Here is a 24,584-nt window from a genome sequence, read left to right as displayed (position 1 = left end):
TCTACATTTCGTGTGAATGCTACACAAGTTTTAAAACACTACCAAATTATTATTCCTCATGTTAAATTTCATCATATTTGTTATTACTCTTTGAGTTGGTGCGTATTTATATTATTCGATTTATAAAAATATTAAGAAAATAAAGAAAAAACAATAAAAATGGAAAAAGTATTGATGAATACAAGAATAACTGATTGAACAACTACATGTTGTTATTCATAGTTTGTGTGTAGTGTAGATACAAATAAGAATGTAATGCCCAAAATTGGTTCCTTTAATCAAAGGAATCCCCAACAAACAATTCTCTCAATCAAATTTTTACCATCATTTTCGTTTTTGTTTTTTTCTTAAAGGAAAAAAGAAAAGAATTTTTCCCCATCAATCTGTACAGAGCTACCCTCCTACTAATCAAAGAATGATTACTCCCAAGAATTTGATGAAAGAAAATACCATTACCACCACCAAATCAGACTCGACTCTACCAGAAAAACCCAAACTGTTGTTGTTCCTGACGCTCAGAATGTTGAACCTTCACTTTCCCCTTGTACAAATCATAAGGCTCCCATAGATAATCCAAGGGACACGGATTCTTCTCATCAAGCCTAACCCAAGGCTTCCCCTTCCCACTCCAGTGCAGCAGGCTCACTGGACCTGGATGCAACGCCCTGCACGATCCTGCCACGTTATCCCCTCCCAACCCGTGTTGGTTCCACCTATGATCAATCGGCTCCACATTTCCACCAAAAACAAGCAAGAAGGGCGGCAGAGAACCCAACTCGTATATCCGTTTCTTTCTCTGCACTTCCATCCAGTTCTCAATCTTCTCCCGAAAATGCCCCTCCCTCCACTTCCCCAAATCCATCACCATCACCCCTGTGTTGAAGTAGCACGGGTTCCTCGACCTGAATACCCGGCTCAATCCAGGGTCCGACCAGAAATTCTCGTTGAAATACTTGGTGAAATTCGCGTGGCAGTATTCCGGGGCCCCGATTATTCTCCCCTCCGATATTCTCACTTCCCACAGCTTTAGAATGTCATCCACCAGCACAAGATCCGAGTCCAGATATATGACCCGATTCACACACGGGTCGAGAATGTCGCCCAAATAATTCCTGGCGTAGTTTAACGGGTTCTCTAAAGCGGACCGGATGGAAGAGGAGATGAGGTTTATAACGGTATCTTCTCGGAAGATGTAGACTTTGAAATTAAGGGATGGGAATATGGAATGCACCAGTCGACTTAAAACTCGGGGACTCACCGAGTCAAACTCCGCTGCGATGAAGTGGAAGAAAACCTGCTCCGGGCACGACGCGTGGCGGAGGACCGAGTGCACGGCCGCCATTGAACCACGGAGGTACTCGGAGTCGAGGGTCATTGCCACGTGGACCAGAGACGGATCGCACGACGTCACAGGATCCGGCGGAGACGGCGACACTGAAGGACAATCGACGCCGTTCCGGTAGTCCGGGGCCTCAGAGAATCCGAAGAGGGCGTTCAAGTCGGAGCTGGTGAAAACGTCGTTGTTGGGGAAGGAACGAATTCCCAGACACATCAAGGGCGAGTAGAGCAAGAGAAGAAGGAAAACAAGGGCAGGGATCAACTCGGCACAAAATCTTGGAAGAACCATTTTCTTTTTCTAGAAAAAGAAATGGTTCTTGAGAAGAAAAAAGAAACCGCAAAATAGTGCAGTGTTGGTGTTGGGAGTGAATTTTTCTTGACAAAAGTAGGGTTCTTGAGAAGGGAAAAACCTCTCTGATGAATATGAGAAGCACTAATGGAAATACATTGTTGGTGGGGAGTGGAGAAGTGAAGAGGACAGGGAGAGAAAGAGTGTTGTGGAGAGAGACAGAGAGGAAACGGTAGCTAAGAACGCCGATGTATATATACATGTAAACGCGTATTTGTTTAATGGGAATGAATGAATGGGTATAATAGAGTAATTTTTCAAACAAGAACGCGGTTATATTATCTTTTTTCTTTCTACAGATGGGCATACCCAGGGCCAGCACCCAAACAAAACAGAGCATCTCACTAAATAGTAAAACTTCCTCATTTTATTACCATATCTCTGACATTTGATTATTACTGCTGCGTTTGAGTGAATTTTTCAAAATTATTACATCCCTTTTATTATAATTTATACATGTTCCTAACTTTTTTGAAACAGTAGAAAACAATACTATTAATTGAAAAATTAAATATTTAACTACTTTTTTTTTTACTAATAACTAAAATTCTTATTTTAATTAATACCTAATATGATTAATAAATTTATATAAAACAAAGCAGACATTCGTATAAGATACATTTATAATTACAAAATCCGAGTTAAATAAAGTAGAATCGGAACTAACCCGTTTTGCATCCAATTTGCTGTCTTTTTCACCTCTACTTTCCCCTTAATTTTTGAGGGTAGAAAAGGTGAGAGTTGGGGATGGGCGCAAAACTGCTTATGCAAGAAAAGAACAGTGTGCGTTGGTGGAGTTCTGTTGCCACGTGAATTGGCGGCGCGTGTGAAGTAGATCCCACGGGGATTATATAAGTAGGGATGAGGAGGGGGAATGACGCGCTAAATACAGGGTCAGGGTCGTTCTAGAAAACTAAAATGACTACCCGGTTTGTGGTAATAATTATAGTAGCAGTTGGTAGTTGGCTAATTCCTGGAAATAAATAAATAAATAATGAAAATGGGTATGGGTGGCATTGAATATAGACGTGGCAATAAAACGCCATGAATTTCTGTTGCGTAGTTGGTAAAACTTTCCGTTGTTGCTCTTTTCTGTCACCATTTTGGGTTTATTTTCACCTAATTTATAAATCACATAGAATATGGTACGTTTCTCTTGGTTTATTCTTCTTTCTTTTCACAGATAATTACATTTTTTTCTCTTCAAATTTGATCTCATTGTATATAATTTTTTTACAGAACTTATATCTTTCCTTGACATTTTTTTTTATTTGTTTGGTTTCGTTTAACAAATAAATTCCTTCATTAGTAAAAGTTTATCAAATTTTCTTATATTAACGAAAAAATGGTATAAAAATCCTTATTTACATTCGATTGATTTATTATTGATTTATAGTATGTCAAATAATTTTTTTTATATCAAATTACTCTTATACATCTTCACTCATTAATGTATGTGAAGAGGTACATGTTCACCATTAGCGACAAAGGGACCTATTTTTTAAGCGAATCCAAACCTCGGAATTACTATTCCAAACTATAGAGAATCAACATGTAATTATACTTAACATTAGGGAAGGAGAATGTACACTATCCCTTATTTTTATGAGTAACTGACGTTGTAGCAAACTTTTCCTATATATATAATAAATAATTTTTTTATATTTCAAATATATAATAAATAAAAATAAAATATATAAAATAATATATTATATTTAAAAAAAATTAAATTAAGAGTATTGTATACACAATAAAAAAATAATTTAATGACGTCGTAAATCATTATTTGTGAATGAAAAGAACAATTTATTTTATATTAGTATATATGAAAAAAGAGAGTTTGGTAATTGGGAGAGATTGGAGGGGAAAGAATATAGCAAGGTTTTGGGAAGGAAAGCTGCAAGCTTGCACTAACCTAATTTTGTAATGTAGAGCACATGCATTGTTGTGTTTGGAACTGAACTGCAAAGTGCATAGCAAAAGTGCCTCCTCTTTTCATTACATATATTCTACACTGCTGTTCAAATTATGTTTTTGTTTGGCTTAACTTTGCATTTTTAGTTGAGAATTATTAAAAAATATAGTTAAATTATAATGACTTTTCTTAAAGTTTGGCAGAATTACAATATTTTCTGTTGTTTAAAAAGATATCAAAACCCCTAATTTTAACGGTGGTCTAATTTATAATATGTAATTGATTTTTGGGTTGAAGAGATAAAGATGGGAAAAGCAAATGGATAAATGGGAAAAGGGGAGTCAAAGTTAGAAAATTTGAGTAAGAATAGCATAGGGCAAAGGAATATTGATTGGGTGGGCGCAGTAGTAATTAAATAGCATAGCGGCAGCTGGAAATGTGGGAATGAGGTGTCTGCCAGCTTAGTAGAGTTGTGAAAGCTGAGTGATTGATCTTGACGCCTCCTATCACTGTCTCTGCCGCAATCCCCTGCTGCCACGTGATCACATGCTCCTTTTCTCTTTCTATTTTTGAATTCTCTTCCTATTTTTACATTACATTGTATATCTTTTTTGTTTTAAGTATTCAAATTTAGGGATGATTATGCTCTTCATTCTTAATTTTAGTATAATTATACATAATTTTATTGTGATTTAAAAATTATATTTAATAATCATAAAACTTAGCTTCCGTCCAATAAATAAATTTCTCGTTAGTTAAAATTTATCAAATTTATTGATATTAACAAAAAATAAGAATAAATATCCATATTGACATTCGATTGATTTTTTATTGAATTATTGCAGGTCAAGTAAATATTTTTATGGTCAAATTACTATTATATATTTTCACATGTTAATACATGTGAAGAGTTATATTTTATCGTTATAAATATAGTTTAGTTAGAAATAATTTATTTGATCGGCAATAAAACTTATTAATAAATCAATGGAGGGTAAATTTTGGTTTTCTTTCAATATTTTCATTAGTATCAAAAAATTCAGAGAACTTTGATTAACGGATGAACTTATTTGTTATGTAGAAGCAAATATCAGGGTACCAAATATAATTTTTCAAATTACAAGAAATTTAAATATAATTACATCAAATATTGAGGAGGAAAGTATAATTATCTCTTAAGCTTAAGTAGGACAACCTTAACAACATCATTCACTCATACATTGGTTTGTTTCATTATTTTTCATGAGGGAATTATAATATTTTGAAATGGCTATGAATTCATTTCTTTTACAATGTAAAAATTTTTGGACTTGGCATCTAGAGAAATCATAATAATACCTTTTTGATTTTTGTGGTATCAAATTTTGATATTGTACTCCCCTTATTGCATCAATCTTATATGAGTTTTCGAAATGAATATTTGTGAATTAACCATATGCCCTGAAAGTTGAGGTGAGGGCAACACTTAAGTAACCCAAAATGATATAAGCATCCCCAATTATATTGATTAATATCTTAAATGCCTGGCATCCCATCTAAAGTTTTTTAATTTTACTTATCAAACACCAAGCGATTTTAACTCTGAGATATATTAGTCATATGATTGAACTGTATCAATAATCTATATATAATTACATGCCCGCCCCAATGTTTTAGTGGAGATTCCCCAACATAGAACTTGACTAATGGTTTATTCCAATTTGAGAAAGAATATGAGAAAGGGGGAATATATAATTGAATATCCATTTTGGGTTTCTGGAACAATAATAAAATGAGTATTTCAAGAACAAAAGAATCTAAGGGTGGTTGGGGAAGAGCATACATGCATGAATATATGGTGGAGTGGCAGTACGTACAGCCTAGGATTCTCTGAATCGAACAGTCAGTGGAATCAATCACCCACCAATGTCTGTCTGATTTATATGACAAAAAGAAAAGGTTCTGATCAAATGTGATTGGCCTCATTTCTGATACAACCCCTGCTGTTATAAAATAGATAATATATATAAGTGGCGAGGTCTGTCAGACTCGGACGGTGTCGCTTGTCCGCACACGAGTTTTTCAAGTTGGAGTAGGATGGGGAACAATACTTGGCAACAGCTGCTCCCCCACTCTTCAGTCTTCACTCATTCTAGCAGTTTGGGGTTGGATGTTAGTCATCAACATTCCATGAATCGAATATGCAGACCTCTCAAAATAAGATGATAGGTAAACCTCTGAAACAAACTTTTGATAATTACATAGATCAACCCTAAATGCCAATGTGGTGAAGCTTTTTTCTTGAGAAATAATAGAAGCAGCATTGCAACCAATAGCAGCGTCCCAATTCCCAACCCAAAAGGGGGCTGGCTATACATGTGGATGCAATGACACAGCCTATATAATAGCTAACCGTGTCAAAATTTATGGTAAAAGAATCACATCCACAAAGAGCACTTTCACCAAAATATGAACTTCCCAAGCAGCAACTCTTATTGTCACACGCTCTCTTGGTTTTTATTGCCTGTTAGCCCCCTGTGCAAGCGCAAAACCCAAGTTTCTTGACGTTTGTCTTACTTATGGAAGCACGGCTCTCAACTCTTTTCTATCAGCTCCAAAAGCCTGCAATAAGAGCGAATGAAAAGAGCCCATGAACTAGTTTTTTAAACCAGAAACCACCGACCTATGCATTCTCGAACTTTGCTGACAAATAAATGAACATGATAAAAAGTTGTACCTCAACTCCAAAGCCCTTCACGTATACATTAGTAAAGAGCTCAGAAGGATCGGGCAAGGGGCTCTCCTACAAGCCAAATAGATGCAAGTCATGATATAGATCAAAGTTCAATGTGTTGTAGATTCATCTGAAGCAAACATCATCAACGCCAGAGTTCTAACCTTAGCTTTTGCAGTGACTTCATCCACCTCTTTCCTCATTTCTTTCTCAGTGTCCTAAGATGGAAAAAGAAAACAGCTGATCATGTTCAAGCCAATAAAAATGTTCTAAAAGGACTAGAGGAAACCTGGTCCAGAAGAATACAATCCTCCAGGCACCAAAGTTAACAACAGATGGTTATTATATTACCTTCAATTCTTTTTCAGTGGCTAGATCATGAGCTAGTATAAGCTTTCTGATTCTTTCAATTGGATCACGCTCCTGTGTAAAATAGAATTGAAATATGAGTATATGATATGATGATACAAATATCTAGTGATGAATTGAGAACAGTCAAACTATATTGACCTGTCTAACACCACTAATCTCATCACGTGTACGATATGTGCTTCCAGGATCAGACATGGAGTGTCCATGATACCTGTAGGTGTCCATTTCAAGGATCTGAACAGAATCAAGAGGGATAAATCATTGTTATTGCAGTTGTTGAAGTGTGTAAAACCAATACAGAATTATTGTCTGTAAATATTGTACAGACGTAGTTGTCCAACACATAACACATCTCATCAATGAACACTATGTATAAATACAAATATTAGAGAAGCTTCTAGGGAAAAAATTTACAGCACATTCAGCCATACAACTACAGTTTTCTATGCAATCCTACAAGTGCCTCGTCAACATCCACATGCAAACATTGTTGAGTGGTTAAACGAGCTCAGGAGGACGGTAAAAAAATACATGTTCATGCAGATATATAAATATACATGCAATTTGGCAAAGAAATTTTAATATGTACTTACAATAGGTCCATTCTTTAGGGCGTGCTCCTTTGCAAACTTGCATGCTTGTTTCACCGCGAAAGCATCCATTCCATCAACCTGTTTTGAGATACAAACCAACAATGAATACATGCCACAAGAGCGAAAGTCAAGTTACCAAGATACAGATTTAGGTATCTCCTACACAACAAATTTTTAGAAGCAATGTGCTTGGTTATTTTAAGCATAAAATGGGATTTGCTTGTTTCTAAGTCAATTCATCAACTTCAAATTGAAACACAGGGAATGCAAGAAAGAGAAGAACAGAAACTTGACAGAATGACAGTGGCAAAAATTTTACACAATTCCATCATTATCATTTCATTATTTAAGTTTCTGTATATCATCATAAACTAAATATCACTTTGTTCACACACCATTAATAAAACTATGTGACAGAAGTTTATTCTGGAACTAGAAATGAGTAGAACATCTTTTCCTAATTGGGGCCAAATGCAGAAGATAAATCCTTTTTATAAACCTTTTCAACCTGAACTTCAGCAAAAGAGTAACAAAGTACTCTAAGTTCTCTCAATATAGGAAGTTACATGGTAATATCCCACAGAAAAGAATGGTTCCAACAACTTGCAACCTTGTTTATAACATTTCATTGCATCAAAATAATTTACTGCAATATATACACGACGTTGAAAATTTCAGTGTGGCGTAGAAGGCAGCATGGAAATAACCTTGTTAAAGCAACAAATTAACCAAAACTAGCATTAGCATCTTCCAAGTCTAATGCCCTAAAAGCCGCATCAGCAATTTGAAATAAAAGAAGTATAACGTTTATGTCAGAAAATGTCCACAAAAAGGAAAAAGTCCCGCTTACTTTCAACCCTGGAACATAATCTCCTCTCTTGTAATAAGCTGGGCTCTTTGCTGCCCTCCATTCTGCTGTGCCCATTCCGTCTATACACCAACAATTGATCAAATCAAATATCCATGTTACCATATGCAATTATAACCGAATACGCAAGATGTCTCAAATTTTGAATCTAAAGAAAAAATATAAGAGAACATATATTTCAAGCAGGCTCCAGACGAGTTTGTTACTCCAATTATTTACTCTTTATTATCCCAAATCAAAGTGACGGATATTTCAAAATGTTTCCTTCCATTGCTATTTCTACCCATGCAGCTAAATCAGATATCTCCTCAAGTAAGCCCTACAAAAAAAAACATTGAATAGCACTGTCTTAGACTTGATACCACACCATGTATTTCTCTCTTAAATACCGACATATCTACAATCAAGAGAATCCAATTACGAGCAACTCCAATCACACTTCAACAAATGAAATACCCAATGCTTCGTCATTCCAGAGCTTCTAACCACTATCAAAACTAAAACAAGACGCAAGAAAGTTTATATCTTGAACCTCCTCATACTAAAAATAAAACAGTTTTTCGTCATATATTAGGCTGAACATCTGAAATTGACGATCAACAGAATTGAATTACTCATGTTCTAGAAACATCAAACAAATGTTGGTAATTCCAGCAACAGTAAGCACTGCAAAATAACACCAATGTTTACGTCTTTCCAAAAAACTTACAGTGATTATTCTCGCAAACAAAAATTGCAGGCAGATCCCAAAGCGCGGCCATATTCAGCGCTTCGAACAACTGGCCCTGATTCGCCGCACCGTCTCCATACATTGAGAAGGTAACATTCTCATCCTTACTGTACTTCTGCGCGAAAGCCAATCCACACCCCAAGGGGACCTGGGCCCCAACAATTCCATGCCCGCCGTAAAACCCACTCTCTTTCTTATAAAAATGCATCGAACCCCCCTTTCCTTTAGAACAACCGTCCTTCCTTCCCATAAGCTCGGCGAACGCATCCATAAGTGTTCCTCCACGCGCTAAGAAAATACAGTGATCGCGATACGCAGTGATTATGCAATCCTTTTTCGTAATTGCAGCTTCCATTCCGACAGCCACAGCTTCTTGCCCGTCGTAGAGGTGGCAGAATCCGCGGATTAGTTTCGCCTTATATAGTGAATCGGCAGCGATTTCCATACGGCGCATCAGAACCATGTCCCGGAAGAAGGAGAGGAGTTGTTGAGGCGTGGTTTCCACAGAGCGGGAAGGGGGCTCAATGTTGTGGCCGGTGAATGGGAGGGAGGTCTCGACAGTAATCGGCGTCGTGGAAGCGGTGGTGAGGTGGCGGGTGACGGAGACGGTTTTGAGGAGGTTGGTGGAACGGTGAATTATCTGAGCCATTGATTGGGCCAAGTGTCTTGATCGGAAAGGCCGATGTTCTCGCCGACAGTGAGTGTGTCAGAAGAGTGAATGGGGGGGGTGGGGAGGTTAGGTGAGAAGAAGAAGAACTGAAAAAGGGAAAATAATATTAATTTAATTTCACAAAAATACTTTCTGAATTCAAAGAGATACGAAAGACTCGGCCAAATCATGAAAAACTCTGAAAATAGTAAATCACTAATTTTTTTTCCCTATATACAATGAGTAATAGCTTTAATGTTTGTGTTCAGTGTCTTGTTAATAACATGGTCTAAAATTTTATATACGTGTTCATCGAAACTATGAATTCTTTTTTTTTTTTTTTTATGAAAACAAAAATAAATGATGGTTTCAGAATTATCTAGTTTCCCTTGAAACACTTCATTTTACTTTAATTTTTTAATAAAATCTTTGAGTTTAAAAAGAGAAAGGTACTATGTTTAAATTTTATTTTTATGAGTATAAGATATTTACCAATTCGAAAGAAGCGAAATTTTAATTTATAATTAATAATATTAAATATTTTTCTTACAATTGATATAAATTGAACAAATGTTGTTTCAGGGAACGAGAAAGGTGTAAGCTAATTGCCAAGTTTAAAGTAATTTTTGTTATTTCGAAAGAGAAAAAATCATAATGAAAGCAAGTAACCTTTTTCTCACCTCAAGATAGGACAACAAGGATCGCACCTCGTCCAACAGTGCATAGCCAAAAATGCTTTTTACTACAATTCACCAAAATTATTATATTTACATATATAAGAAAGAAAAAAGCTATATACTTTACCATTAATGGGATTGATGCGGCTACAACCTTTTGAATAAGGAAAGGATCCCTTGATGAAAGAGCCCGTTCGATGATAATCGAAGTCATAAGACTCGGAGGTAGATATTCCAAGTAAACCTCTAAGGAAGAAACCTATAAGGAAAGTGCAAAAATTAGTTGTGTTGAGCGAACCTCGAAACATAGAGCTTGGCCGCAACTTTACGAGATACACCTTGAAGAAAAAGATCATAAAGCTTACGAGAAGGAGGTCGAAGCTAACTGTGCTAAATGGACCTTGAAGGATAGAGCTCAGGAGTAACTATACAGGGAAGACCTCGAAGGATAATCATAAAGCCTACAAGGAAGAAGAGAAAATCACTTGAGCCCAGGAAACCTTGAAGGATAAACCTAAAGGCCTACAAGTAGAGCACGAAGGTTGTTAAGTAAGGTATATCACGAATGATGAATAATAAAGTCTATAGGAGAGCCCAAAACTAATCGTAAGAAGGAAGTTTTAGAGATAGACACGGAAGCCCTTATTTTTACAATTAGGCCTGACAGAAAAAATTGTAGTGCAAATACCCAGGTGGATCTTTCTTAAAATTTTTCATGTGAGACATATCCTCCCTACAAATAACCCTAAATATGTAAGTCAAAGTAGGACAACAAAGACAAGAAGAAAAGAGAGAGCAAAAATACTTTTTATATCATTTTTCTTGAGTTAAATAAATTATATATCATCAAGGACCAGTAATATAGGGGTAGATTACATATACTCAATCAACTTCTTTGCATGGTCGTTCAAAAAAAAAAAAAGTTTCAATTATACTCACACACTCAATATATGCACACATCTAAGGTTTGAAAATGAAAACTGCTTAAATGATTAAATAGAGATGTAAACGAGTCGAGTTCGACTATTTTTTGCTGACTCTAGCTTGAGCTAGAACTTTTCTTTTTCAAGATCAAGCTCGAACTTTTCAATGCTTTTTTTCAATGTTTTGAAGATCGAATTGAAAGAATTACTGGATCGTTGGGTAATTCGACTGGTTGGGCAAAATTAAAAAAATCGGTAGACCCAAATTATATTATATATATGCATATAATATATATGTATAACACAGTAAGACATATTATATATTAATTAATTAAGATAAAAAAAATAAAATATATTTCAATAAAAAAAGTTGTAAAGATTTTCAATTTAAATTCCACTCAATTAAACAATAATAAAAATTTCAAAAAAAAAATTAACAAGGAACACAACTATTTTTGTAAATAATTTATAAAATGAAAACAAATATTATATAAGATGTAATAATTTATTTTTTATATTTTATAAAAAAATGGATTAACAATAAACTTATTAACAATTAAGAAATAATTTTACTAAAAATTATTAACTAATATATATATATATCACCAACCAACTTATTTCCATCTCTCCCCCACCTACTCTCTTTCCTACTTCTCTCCTCCACCAACTCACTTTCCTCCTCCTTCAGCTCACCCTCGACCTCGGATTTCTTTCTTTTCCCCTACCCCCATCGACTCACTTTCCTTCTTTTCGACTTGCCGTCCGACGCTGCAACGCCCCCGCCGGGCCACCAGCTCGAGTGCTCGACTCGCCGTCCCATGTCATCGTCTCCCATCTTCTTCTCTTCCCTTTTTTTTTTTTTTTTTTAAATATAAGTCAGTTTAGCCGGTTTGCAGGATTTTGATCGGTTCATGCTGGGTTTGACCAATCCGATTCTTATATACATACTCGGACCGGTCTTAGGTCTGATTTTCGGTTGAATCGGCTAGTCCCGTCCGAGTTTAAAATATTGAATTTTTTAGTTTGAGCTCGAATTCAGTACTCTTCTTTTATCTAAACAAATGTATGTGATATTTTTATAAAGAGATTAGATAATATAAATGAAAGTACCATATTTTACTATTATCTAAAATTAAAATATGTGATATTAATTAACAATGACAATATATAATGAATTTTGAATATGATATTGATATAATATTGAATATGTAGTTAATTGTATAAAAATCTTAAAAATAAAACCATATACATAAAAGCTTCGCTAGCTAGCTCATGGCTGATGAACAAACATTTCGAGATGATCTCGTTAGAAGCTCAAAATTGAATGAGCTTGATTCAAGAGCTTCACGAACATGCTCAATTTAAAATTAGACTCAACCGACCAACCTTATGATTAAGTACTATAAAGACGAGCAGTATAAAAATTTAAAAACAATACAACTTGTTGTATCACTTGTGTCTGCTCAATTACATAGATAAGAACAATAGAGTTGACCCATCGAAGGAATTGATAAACAACATGCAAAATGTCAAGTGACAAGAAGTGGGAGAACGTCATATCTGCATGGAACGCTCCTTATCCTTAATAATAAGCCCATTACAAGATCTATCTTTTCGTCTACCCAACAATCAATCATGTGCATGTACCGATATTGTTTACCAATGATACTAGTGAACTCTTATGTGTACACGCAACAATTAAAGAATTGGATACTGATTCGATCTATTCAAAAAATACCTAATTAGTGTGGGGATATACGAGTAGAAAAATATAGGTGAAACACGTTTAAATCACACATCTTTCAAATTTTTGTAGCCCATATAATATCTTTACATGTTAATCAGAGGACTCCTCGTTCTTGACCAATCATCCCATTAAGATATACCGAAAGCTAACATCAATTCATATATCCAACATGCATTATATCTGATTGTTATTCACTTAATCAAACATTTCAAGTGTGGTGGGTGGAGAGGCCCTATTTACGATTACAAACCAGTGGGTATTGAACCCTTAAATTATAAACCACGATTTACAGATCAATATATACACGAATTTATAATTCAGCAAGATATCAAATAAATAAGGCTTAGTGAGCCAGATCCATTATTTAGACTTTTCTCACAATCACAGATACCGACAGCCTTAAATACTCACGGTTGCTCAAGGTTTTGGTACTTAGCCCTTCACCACAAAGGCCTTAACAGAGATCACAAAAATTCTCAAATTTAGGTTTTGACAGAACCAATTTCTCCCGGACAGAAAATGAGAGGAGGAAGAAGAAGGCCTTTTTCTTTTTACTTAGTTGTTACCTATAACCAAGAACCGACCACACTATATAAGGTGGCCCTAAGTTGCAGGTGAATGGAAGAAGGAGGCGGTGATAAAGTCCCAAGGCCATGGAAAACCGGAGCATTAAAGGAGGAGGGGAGAGATAGAGGAGTCGGCGCAAGAGAGGGAGAGCAGATGAAGAGAATGGGTAATTAGGGTTAGGGTTAGATGGTTTAAGTAGTGGGCATACCGGCTCACAGGACGGGTTGGGTCTTGAGTTATAGGTCATGGGCTTGGGCTAAGAGAATGAGCCATAAGTCCAGAAGCCTTGAGCCATCCTAGTGAGTATATTGGGCCTACCTATTTGGTCATGTGCCATATATATACCAACAAAGTGAAAATATAAATTTACATATGAATTCAAGACTTCTCCATCTATAGAGTGATTGTTAGTTTATTAAACCACCACCTAATAATATAAACTGTTAAAAAAGAAAGAATTATTTAATATTAATATATTAGCAATTTATTTGCATTTTCTAAAAGGTACTGCGCATCACAACACATACTATGCAAGAATTGTGAATGTCTTTCATTTTCAATAATTGATTAAATCATACGACACGATTTCAATTCTACTTTTCACCAAGAACGAACACCATGGGCTCCCTTTTCTGCTTTATATATATACAACAACGACAGTTCTTAAATTTACAATTTTTGTAGTAAATGATACTTAAACCTATTTTGCCATTATTTTATCCACGAAAAAAATGCAATTTACCCTTTTGATATGTAAAATGAGCAAAAAACTCATTATAAAAAATAAAATAGCAAAGTACCCCATGTGTTTTGGAAAATGAAGTAAATTATAATTTGCTTCATTTTTTTAAACGAAGGGGGACTAATTTGTTAAATTTTTTTTCCATATAGAAGTATTTGCTCATTTCACATATCACAAGGAGTAAATTGTATTTAACCCTTTTATCCACACAGCTTCTTTTGTTATTGAAAACTAAGAAATTGCCCAACCACTCAAATTTCAATATAATGTGGTCATTGCAGCTAGTCGATTTATTCTTCGTACGAAGATGTACAAGAATATGTTTATTAGAAAGATTTATTTGATTTGTAATAATTTACTAACAAATCAATCAAATGGAAGTATAATTTTTTTTTTTTGCTAACATCAACAAATTTAGTGAATTCTAACTAGCATAAAGATTTACAATTCATTAGATAAAAATAAATATTATGAATATTAAATATAATTTTTTAAATTATATGAAATAATCATACCAAATCTTAATGAAGGACAGTGCAATTATCTCTAAATATAACAGTCCACATAATGTATTATATACTAATATTACTTGTTTCTATGCTCCAATTGTAGCAGGTCCAGATTAAATTGTCAGTAAACATGCTAATGTACTTGATGTGGTTGTTTTCTTATAAATACTTATTGGTAAGTAATAAAGAAAGATATTGATCTAAAGCACTTGTCGTTCCATCAATCAAATATATTTAAAAAAAAAATAAAAATGGCACACCAACACTCAATTAATGGAATTTGCACTTAAAGTCCTTATAATTTTGAGACTTCAATTATCGTCTGAATAAAGTATTTACTAATCTAATTGTTGGACTTATTAATTTCCGTTACATTATATAATTCCTATGATTGGTGTGTGTTGTGGAGATTGAAGTTAATGTGGCAGTCAAATTTCTTGGTGTTGAACGCGGCAGTGTTAAGTTTAAATCTTGGGAAATCCTCAAAGAATTCAAACATCTTAATTTGACCTCAATTATTTCAATTTATGAATTGCATAATAATAACTTGGACTTCAATTCTTGCTGTCTCGTTGTCTTATAACTCCAACGGTTAGGGTCAAATGGTCTACTCTAGTTTTTATCCATGGGATTAAGCCAATTTTATAGAGTTTTGATAAAAACACAAATAATTGCAATTCGAAGCTTATTTTAGAAAAAATTATATTATTAGGACCGTTTATTTATAGTTCAATCCACTTTTATTATGATTTAATATAAGAAATAACGGTATGCTAGTACTTCATAAAAAAAGCATGATCATAATCTATTCTACCCTAAAAATGTGATATTACATTTGATCAAATCGAGCTCTATCAATTATTTATTCAACGAAAAAAAGTAAGCGACCCCTTACTGCATAATTTATATTAAAAACTTATTAAATAAATTAATAATTACTATAGTAAATATTTAAATGATACGAATAAGGAATATTATGATAAAAGATGAAATGTATTTATTTGAATTTAATTACATGGAATTGGGTGTTGAATTTTCCAAAGCCAGATTAAGAAAGTAGAAGAATTTGGGCAAAAGATGATGACCCTTTTGACCTTTTCTGGAAAGGTAAATTTGCTTTCCCGACATTTCTACTCTTTCACCAGTCGTATCGTATGATCTGAGATCTCAGACCAACACCTCCCTCACTAGTCACTATTATCAAAAAAGACAAAGAATTACAGAAATAATAAATAATTTAATTTACCGGCCCCACTCTCTCCCCGCATGAAATCCTCCCCTCAACGTATAAATACCACCGCTTCACTTGAACCCTTTGATCCATCACCACCGTTTCACCCGGTGTCTCCGCCACGCTCCGCCGCCTCACCCACCTCTTTAGCCGTAATCTTGAGTGTCATTTCATACGATGACAATCGCCAAACAAACGTCTGGTGAACTGAAAATACGAGTCAACACTTGTCTTAACAAACTTGCAGACAGAGACACACTTTCTATGGCCACCTACGAACTCGAGAACATAGCTAGAGCACTCTCAACCGACGCTTTGGCTCCGTTCTTGAATTGCATCTCCTCCACGGACTCCTCGGAGAAATCCCCCGTCCGCCGCCAATGCGTCCGTCTTTTGGGCGTCCTCTCCGCCGCTCATGGCGATGCTCTGTCGCCCCACCTGTCACGTATGATCTCGGCCGTCCTCCGCAGGCTTCGTGATCCCGATTCCGCCGTCCGAGCTGCCTGCGTAGACGCAGTTGCATCCATCACCACTAACGTGACGTCGCAACCGTTCGCCACCGTCCTCAAACCCCTCATTGACGCGCTTTTCCACGAACAAGATATGAACGCTCAGATCGGTTTGTCGCTCTGCCTCTCTGCGGCGGTGGACGCCGGGGGGAAAATTGACGTGGCGGAGCTGAGGAAGCTTTCGGCAAAGGTTTTGAAGTTGGTGAGGAGCGAGTGTTTCAAGGCGAAGCCTGCTTTGTTACTTTTTCTCGGTAGTATAGTGGGTTCTGGTTGTGGGAGGAGCAAGAGTCTGATTACTTCTTTGATTTCAACTGTGGTTGAGTTCTTGGGCAGTGAAGAATGGGCAACGAGAAAAGCTGCGGCGGAGGTCTTGGAGAAGGTGGCAGTGGTGGAGAGAGATTTGGCGCCGGAGTTCAAGGTTCCGTGCGTCTCTGCTCTGGAGAGCAGACGATTTGATAAGGTATCTTAGGTACTTAAGTTTTTTGAGTTTTATTGTTGTTTCGTAGAATGTGAAGAAAGAGAAATGTTAATTTACTTGTCAATGGAACAGGTTAAGGTTGTCCGAGAGACGATGAATCGAGCATTGGAGATATGGAGAGATGTTCCTGCGCCATTGCAAGAAGTGACTGCACCACCAAAAGGTAATGAAGATTTTCGGTTTTCAATTTCAAATCCCAAAATGATTTCTTTCAATCTTTAAGGATTTGAGGTTAGTTTTTGCTAGCAATTATCTGTGGTGGAAATTGCGGACACTGCATAATCCTGAATTATGCTTGCAATCCTTTTTTGCTAGTAATGATCATCTCATGGCATAAATACTCTCTGCATAATCTTTTATGATGCAAGATCTCTAACAATAACACAGTAATGCTGTGCAATCAGATAACCGCAGCCGGCGCTCCTCTGTCTTGCCCTGCAGAAGTCCGTGCAATAGTGGCTTGCAAACTCCAGCACCAATGAGGAAAATTATGCCGACCCTGTCACCTGCATTGAGTTATTCGTCTACAGCCAGCAGTCGGGAAACCATTCTAGGTATTGAGGAGGACAAGAAACCATGTATTTGTAAATCCAATAAGCTCGATACTAGGAAAAATCTTCTAGTGGTTCCCTTGAACTGTGAGGACAATTTGAATTTGGCTGATGAAGATGTTAAGAAACTCAATGAAAAGGAGTTGGAGGACCTGTGTGTGATCCGCAAACAGCTTATGCAGATTGGAAACCAGCAATCTAGCTTGTTGGACCTGCTCCAGGTATTACTCCATATCTTGTGCTGGTGTCTGTTTTGCTTTATGCAGACATGTTCTATTGTTATGATAATTGGAAACTTACTCAAGCAACTAAATACCAACCATTCTTTTATGTTCTCAATTGTTTGCTCCTAGATTCAACAATCCAGTGATTTTGACAAGGCACGTAGTGGACAATTTAATATTGAATTTTGTTCTTTGGTTCTTCAGAGATTTATGGGAAGCTCGGAGAAGGGAATGAGTTCTTTAGAAAAACGAGTGGCGGGGCTGGAGAAGGTGGTAGACGAGATGAAGCATGGTTTGGCAATGCCAACTAAAGGGATCTTCGGACCTGAATGTGCAGGAAATACATGTTGTTAAGTAGCCGGAGCAGAATTTCTCAGTCCAAAGTTTTGGAGGAAAACTGAAGGCCAGAATGTCAATTCTTAGTTTACTAGTTTTTCCAAAAGGTAGTTCATGCTTAGAAGTATTTATAAATACTGTAGTGCACAATCTGACCAAAAAAGACTGGCGAACAACAAAATGCTGGGTAGTCAATTCCTCAAGGTTGTTCCTTATTATTTAGCCTTTTAGTTAGTATTCTCTGTCGAGTGCATATATGCAGAATTTTGTAACATGCAAGAACTATTGCAGGAGATTACTTCAAATCTCGGGCTTTTTGCTTTAGTTCTCTACGGAAATCATGTTTGGCTCGTAACATATTCATAGTTTCTATCGTCTATAAAGTGGAATATATATTCATTTGATCAGGTATGATTACATATCTCGAGATCTATATTATTGTATAAAAAATTCGAAACAAAATCTTTTAAAGTGATTTTGGGTGGCTGCTATTCTAAATGGATGAGATACGTTTTGATTATCCGAGATATGAACCTACAAATACACCACCATTAAAATTACACTAGAAAGACTCCGGCTATAATCTTTTGATACTTAATTAGTAGGTTGTAAAACAAAAAGCTAATGAAGCTAGGGTAACAAAAGTCATATATGTAGTATGAACAACGACTATTTATAAATTTTCTCTAACTGTAATTTTAAAAATCAATAATTCAATTATCATAGTGAGTCCGTACGTATTATGATTTAGATTGCACCCAAGTCAAATTTTAAATTAATAAAATGGGTTCAGATATTATCCGAAGATTGCCGACTTTTATAAAATTCTCCACATCATATGCATATTTGATACGGTATCATCCATGCGATGCAAAGAAATTGTGGACATATCATGACATGAACATTTAAGGAGTCGTAAATCCAAAGATGGCCTCAACTGTAATATTGGCTAGTAGTTTCTCTTCTACTTCACCGCACAAATGGAAATGGAAGTATTGTGGAGCGTCCGAATGCGGGATTCTTGGACTCTGGCTCATCTTCAGCCCGTTGACTTAGGGGAGTTGGGCTGAATCCAGGATGGCTATCTACCACACTCCCACATCTAAATTGGAAAGCATAAGAGATTATAAATTCGGAGCTTTCTTCGTATAAATCATTTTACTGTTTCATTATAATAAATATTTTTTTAATTTAAAATTTATTTTAAATAAAAAAAATATCAATTAATATAAAATTTAAATAAATTAATTATCTATTAACAAAAAATTGATGCAATGATCCGTTGTTGTTGTATAGTGTGAAGCGAGATTTCTGTTATTTATAGGAGTATAAATAATCCCAAAAAATTAGGAAAATTGCAGAAAAAGAAAAAATTCAGGAGCATGAATTTTGTGGGATGGTAGGCCCAAAATACAGACACTATGTTTGGTTTTTTACTTGTTTTGATAAATTTTATGGAGATAGAGGGAGAAAAACAAAGATAAATAAGTATATGTTAGAGATAGTATGTATGTTTGGATTTATTTTTGAAGATAATATAAAATAAATATGATATATTTGATATTATTTAGTAGGAGATAAAAAATATTTTTCATTGTCAAATCATATCTCTTTTATATATATGTATGAGTATGTATATAATTTTTTTAGTTATCGAATTTATAATTAGTGTAGATTTATTTTGACAAAAAACAAATAAAATACTGTTTCAAAATATTTTAAAACAACACCAAAATTTTCAAAATAAATCAAGCAAACATGGTGCCCATATCAGATATAAGTAAAACTGAAACCAAATATTATGAGAGTATTTTGTCGTCTACTAACGCAGCCAAGCGGAGTGCCGAGTGCCAACTTGCCTGCTCTTGTTGTTCTGGGTTTAGCTTTAGGGTTCAGAAACGCTGTTGGATATTTCTGCTGTGTAGAGTAGACAGATTAATTCTACATGGGCGTCACTGATTTCTTCTGCAACACCTCTTCTCTCTGCTTACACAGACCAAAACTCTCTCCCGATTGTTGTGGTCTCAGAGGGAGTCGGACTACATTTATGCCCCCGCCAGCCGCCTCCACCTCCTCCTCCGTGCCTGTTAAAGAGGATGACTGCTCCTTGACCGGGGATTCTTTTATCCGGCCCCATCTCCGGAAATTATCCCCTTATCAGCCTATCTTGCCATTTGAGGTCAGTTTTCACCTCCCATCATTTCCAATGACGTATTTCACTTTGTCGTTGAATCAAATTAGAGAGTTGTTTCGATTTCTCTTTTTCAATTTTAGGTTGACGCGTTTCTTGCTTTATTTATCTTATCATTTGTGCTTTGTGGAGCTTGAAAATCGTGGTTTCAGTATCTGAGCTGTTGTAATTAACTGTAGTTTCTAAATAATTTCTAAAATCATTTACTTTACTTCTTCTCATCTTCAAAATCAACCAAATGAAAAATCTTTATGCAATGCAGTTGAGAATCGTGAGTAGTGAAAGTTGAACAATATATGGATTTTAAATATTGTCCATTAACTCGTAATGTAATTCAAGACTAAATAGGTGCACAAAGAAAATGGCAGTATTACGTAAGGCATGGACATTGCTGAGGAACTGTTGCCTATTGATCCAATTATTGGTCTTTGAATATCTTTAATTGTCCTTATGTTCATATAAACAAACGAATGTAGAACTTCTGATAGATTGATTATACTTTACCAAGAACATGTTTGGTCCTTGGTTGAATGGATTTTGATGCTAGCATTGTTATTCATGACCCACATTTGTTCAAAGTCCTGTTTGTGAATCCATATTCCAGTATCTAAAATACTTTTTAGTTGACTGTCTAATTTAAAAGCTGCAACTTTTGTTTGGCTGGAAAATCATAATTTCCCATGATTTCTTCTAAAAGTTAATGGTATATTTTTTGCAGGTGTTGTCCACCCGTCTTGGTAGGAAGCCTGAGGATATTGTTAAACTGGATGCCAATGAAAACCCATATGGTCCGCCACCAGAGGCGAGGCTAAAGTGTCTTAAGTGCTTTCATGAATTTGATTCTTTATTACATAAACCCATCATCCATTGTTGTGATGGCATAGTTTTCCGTCTTTGCATAGTTTTGTTGACACACTAACAATTTCTTGTAGGTTTTTGAGGCTTTGGGGTCCATGAGGTTCCCTTATATTTATCCTGATCCTGAAAGCCGTAGATTGCGAGCTGCACTTGCTGAAGATTCTGGCCTTGAATCTGATTATATTCTAGCTGGATGTGGTGCAGATGAACTGATTGATTTGATTATGCGGTTTGTAGCACAGTCCTTTCCAAGATGTGTGTGGTTGCGTTCTGTTTGATATTGTTAGTGTTTATCTACATCTCTGTTTTCAAATTGATGCTGCAGATGTGTCTTAGAACCTGGTGACAAAATCCTTGACTGCCCACCAACCTTTACAATGTATGAATTTGATGCGGGTGTTAATGGTGCTGTTGTTATCAAAGGTATGCGTGTTCCTTGTTTCTTTTCATCCACCTCTACATTTTTCTGGCTCAAACCTATCTTATTCCTTAAGCCAGTTTCTCTCCCAGCTGTTGATGGTACTGTTACTGTGATGAGTTTTTGCTAAATTACTTATCCTATGAGTGGTAGTGAATCGGCAAAAATATCAGGTTCTGGCAAGAACTTGATTAGGTGTATATACTGTTAATAAAAGTAGTTGATGGTCTTATATTTCACCAGTTTTATGTTTCAAGAAGTTGCGCAGTTTGTTTTTCCTTTGACTGAGTTGTGTACAGTCTTTGCACTAAATCCATGTTTCACCTTCATCTCCAGGATCTTATTTAACTTAAACCTGTTTGGTAGTTCCTAGGAAGTCAGACTTCAGCTTGGATGTAAAACGGATTATTGAAGTTGTTGAACAGGAGAAACCAAAGTGTATATTCCTGACATCACCTAATAATCCAGATGGAAGGTATTTTTCTCTTGGGTCCATTCATTTGTTCATCCTCATAGTTAAGGCTAAGTGTCAGTTAACCATGTTCATTTGTCTGGCAGCATCATCAATGATGACACTCTTTTGGAAATACTTAATCTGCCAATATTGGTTGTGCTGGATGAAGCATACATTGAATTTTCAGGACTCGAGTCCAGGTTGAGATGGGTGAAGAAGTTCGAGAATCTAATAGTTCTTCGTACATTCAGCAAAAGAGCTGGTATTTTCCTTTCTCTTTGTGAAGAGCTAAGCATTATTATAAAACTAGGTCATTCAAAAAATTGCATTGCTCAGTTCATGGTGAAGCTTCAAATATTCAGATGGTTTTGAACATGAAATTTCACCTTCAAATGTGCACCATGTAGAATCCTTGCTTGAAACCATGGAACTTGGTTAGAAAGATTCCTGCTATTTCCTAAAGCTAGGGGTTTCAACTTAATCATACGTTTCATAATGCTTTCATATTGTGGTACAATTTATAATTTGGAGTTCAGGAATCTTCTGTTATTATGTTACTAAGCTCAATAAAACTAAGAGTATTTTCTGTCATCTAAATATGGACTACACAGAGAAGTTGAACCAACTTCCTGAGTTCAAACCTTCAACCTGTCATCTAACCTATCCAAATTAAAGCTACTCGATGCTTAATTGATTTTACTGCTACAGGTTTTTTGTTCTGGCAGCTGGAAACATTTGCAATAGGTTTTGAATCTTGTATGTATATGAATTTGAACTCATGCTTGTACATTGTGGCAATTCAGCTTTAGCGGGACTTCGAGTTGGATATGGAGCATTTCCATTGAGCATTATTGAATATCTATGGAGGGCTAAGCAACCATATAATGTGTCTGTTGCTGCTGAACTTGCAGCATGTGCAGCATTGCAGAATCCTGATTATCTAGAGGTACCAAGAGCAACACGTCTGAGAGGGCCAATAGTTTATTTGACTGTGTTAGTCCATTGTTTTTCAAGTATTATGTCTTATAGAATTTGCAATTGATGCCAGAATGTGAAAGTAGCATTGGTGCAAGAACGAGAGAGGCTCTTCAAGCTTTTGAAAGAAGTACCATTTCTTAATCCGTATCCAAGCTATTCCAATTTCATTCTTTGCGAGGTCACATCTGGAGTGGATGCTAAGAAGTTGAAGGTATGAAAACTGAACCAGGTTTAATGTTGATGAGAAGCTTTTGGCTCGGGAAGATATGTTGTGTGTTTATGTTGACTAAAAGCTCATCATTTGCCGAGTGTTTATTATAGTTGCAAAATATCAGTTTAGGTATGATGGTCCATTATATGCTAAACTTGTTAGTTGCTGTGAGGGAATACTTGTCTGTTTCTGAGGCCAAAAGATTCAAGCTACACCTTCTCATAGAACCTCCACAACGTTGTGAGCCCATCCATGGTCATATACCTCAGCCTGCCTTCTAGGCTTCTGCTTTCCACATCTCTGCCCTTTTGAGCGATGATGCACCTCCACTGCCAGAACAAGCCAACAGACCTGCAATTCTAACCTGAGCCTTATACATTGCATTATCTGCCTCATTTCAATGTCTCATCCATAAGAACCATGAAATCCAACCATCATAATTCCTTGACATTGAAGCTTTTGTTTATGCTGCTTAGATGTGGTAAAAAAAAACAAACAGGTTCACAAGTCACAGTCCTCTAATCTGTGGTTCTCTTATTTCAAACATGATAGTGATTACCAGCTTTGATGGTTATGCAGTTTCAGTCTCTTTCTCGCCCTTTTGCTGTTCTGGGAAAACACACTTTACAAGAATTCCTGCATTTTACAGGAAGACCTTGCCAAAAAAGGTGTGATGATTCGTCACTATAGCAACAAAGAATTGGCTGGTTATGTTCGAGTCTCTGTTGGCAAGCCAGAGCATACAGATGCTTTAATGGAGAGCCTCAAAACCCTATACTGATTCTACACAGGCTGTGAACCATATTGCGAAGCAATGAACCTCTTATAAGTAAAAGGTATGGCTGCGGATACTCTTCTGGAATCCAACCTAAATTCAACTAACTTTGTAAAAGCACTCAAGTTAAGTCTCATTCTTTCTCAAATCCAGTGGCAAATGAGGAAACATCTTGGCACTTGCTGAATTAATCCCTCCTCGCCTTCGCCTCACTCCATAGTTACTGTTCTGTTCTTCACAACACGCACATCACAGTATGTTGGATCTTCTATGGTAAAATGATGATTACATATACACGCCACATGCATATAATTACTTTATGTATTTGAAAAATATTTTACATATGGAATAGGAATCTGTGTAATTCAGCGCCAGTATGATTCTTGGAATCATGAAAACCTCTGACTATTCCATACCCCAGCATCCAGAGAGTGTGTACCTGCGAAAATTCCATATGTTTTCGTCTAACCAATCGGATTAGGAGGCGCATTTACCGGTGCATGATAGTGATTTACGTGAAGCTACCGGACTAAGAATCATTTTGTTTAATCATCAAATGCTTAAAGCATTTTTAATTATTCAAACAAATGATTTAGATACTTTTATACGTATTCAACAAGGCTGCCACAACACTAATAATACACCTTTCAGCTACCTAATGCCAGCTCTAGCTTCCAC

At 35.9% G+C, this 24,584-nt stretch overlaps 4 protein-coding genes across 6 annotated transcripts; 2 read left to right on the top strand and 2 right to left on the bottom strand.

The window, feature by feature from the left end:
- Positions 1-187: 187 nt before the first annotated feature.
- On the bottom strand, positions 188-1,889 carry LOC105156580 (putative galacturonosyltransferase-like 9). The gene has a single exon (XM_011072752.3). It carries the CDS (start codon positions 1,625-1,627, stop codon positions 479-481), a length of 1,149 nt encoding a protein of 382 aa, XP_011071054.1. The 5' UTR covers positions 1,628-1,889; the 3' UTR covers positions 188-478.
- Positions 1,890-5,783: 3,894 nt separating this feature from the next.
- LOC105156579 (pyruvate dehydrogenase E1 component subunit alpha, mitochondrial) lies at positions 5,784-9,738 on the bottom strand. The gene is made up of 8 exons (XM_011072751.3): positions 8,858-9,738; positions 8,131-8,210; positions 7,281-7,358; positions 6,826-6,921; positions 6,667-6,738; positions 6,480-6,533; positions 6,319-6,384; positions 5,784-6,203 (listed from the first exon to the last, which is right to left on the bottom strand). Exons 1-8 carry the CDS (start codon positions 9,525-9,527, stop codon positions 6,159-6,161), a joined length of 1,161 nt encoding a protein of 386 aa, XP_011071053.1. The 5' UTR covers positions 9,528-9,738; the 3' UTR covers positions 5,784-6,158.
- Positions 9,739-15,975: 6,237 nt separating this feature from the next.
- On the top strand, positions 15,976-18,359 carry LOC105156578 (TORTIFOLIA1-like protein 5). The gene is made up of 4 exons (XM_011072750.3): positions 15,976-16,892; positions 16,983-17,073; positions 17,315-17,682; positions 17,890-18,359. The coding sequence occupies exons 1-4, from the start codon at positions 16,101-16,103 to the stop codon at positions 18,037-18,039; spliced, it is 1,401 nt and encodes a 466-aa protein (XP_011071052.1). The 5' UTR covers positions 15,976-16,100; the 3' UTR covers positions 18,040-18,359.
- A 1,458-nt stretch (positions 18,360-19,817) lies between these two features.
- On the top strand, positions 19,818-24,280 carry LOC105156577 (histidinol-phosphate aminotransferase, chloroplastic). 3 transcript variants are annotated; one of them, XR_847364.3, is made up of 10 exons: positions 19,820-20,200; positions 20,931-21,014; positions 21,145-21,299; positions 21,396-21,493; positions 21,855-21,963; positions 22,047-22,204; positions 22,746-22,888; positions 22,991-23,131; positions 23,781-23,967; positions 24,060-24,280. XR_847364.3 is itself a non-coding variant. In XM_020692129.2 (9 exons), exons 1-9 carry the CDS (start codon positions 19,967-19,969, stop codon positions 23,819-23,821), a joined length of 1,233 nt encoding a protein of 410 aa, XP_020547788.1. In that variant the 5' UTR covers positions 19,818-19,966; the 3' UTR covers positions 23,822-24,280. The 3 variants fall into 3 exon arrangements, 2 of the variants coding, with proteins under 2 accessions (XP_020547788.1, XP_011071050.1); XM_020692129.2 differs by having other exon boundaries at positions 19,818-20,200; positions 23,711-24,280; XM_011072748.3 differs by having other exon boundaries at positions 19,819-20,200; positions 23,781-24,280.
- The last annotated feature ends 304 nt before the right edge of the window (positions 24,281-24,584 follow it).

Source organism: Sesamum indicum, linkage group LG2 (genome assembly GCF_026168435.1).
Source record: "Sesamum indicum cultivar Baizhima isolate 11 linkage group LG2, ASM2616843v1, whole genome shotgun sequence".
Taxonomy (NCBI): Eukaryota; Viridiplantae; Streptophyta; class Magnoliopsida; order Lamiales; family Pedaliaceae; genus Sesamum; species Sesamum indicum.
Note: the sequence above shows the minus strand (reverse complement) of the source record. Positions and strands in the feature narration are given on the sequence as shown.

Coding starts and splice junctions, on each gene's coding strand:
- LOC105156580 (XM_011072752.3), bottom strand. CDS start 1,627: ATGGTTCTTCCAAGATTTTGTGCCGAGTTGATCCCTGCCCTTGTTTTC.
- LOC105156579 (XM_011072751.3), bottom strand. CDS start 9,527: ATGGCTCAGATAATTCACCGTTCCACCAACCTCCTCAAAACCGTCTCC. Junction 8,211..8,857: donor TGTTTGCGAGAATAATCACT/GTAAGTTTTTTG, acceptor GTTGGTGTATAG/ACGGAATGGGCACAGCAGAA. Junction 6,385..6,479: donor AAGTCACTGCAAAAGCTAAG/GTTAGAACTCTG, acceptor TTTGGCTTGTAG/GAGAGCCCCTTGCCCGATCC.
- LOC105156577 (XM_011072748.3), top strand. CDS start 19,967: ATGGGCGTCACTGATTTCTTCTGCAACACCTCTTCTCTCTGCTTACAC. Junction 20,201..20,930: donor AGCCTATCTTGCCATTTGAG/GTCAGTTTTCAC, acceptor TATTTTTTGCAG/GTGTTGTCCACCCGTCTTGG. Junction 23,132..23,780: donor TGGATGCTAAGAAGTTGAAG/GTATGAAAACTG, acceptor TGCATTTTACAG/GAAGACCTTGCCAAAAAAGG.
- LOC105156578 (XM_011072750.3), top strand. CDS start 16,101: ATGACAATCGCCAAACAAACGTCTGGTGAACTGAAAATACGAGTCAAC. Junction 16,893..16,982: donor AGAGCAGACGATTTGATAAG/GTATCTTAGGTA, acceptor TCAATGGAACAG/GTTAAGGTTGTCCGAGAGAC. Junction 17,074..17,314: donor AGTGACTGCACCACCAAAAG/GTAATGAAGATT, acceptor CTGTGCAATCAG/ATAACCGCAGCCGGCGCTCC.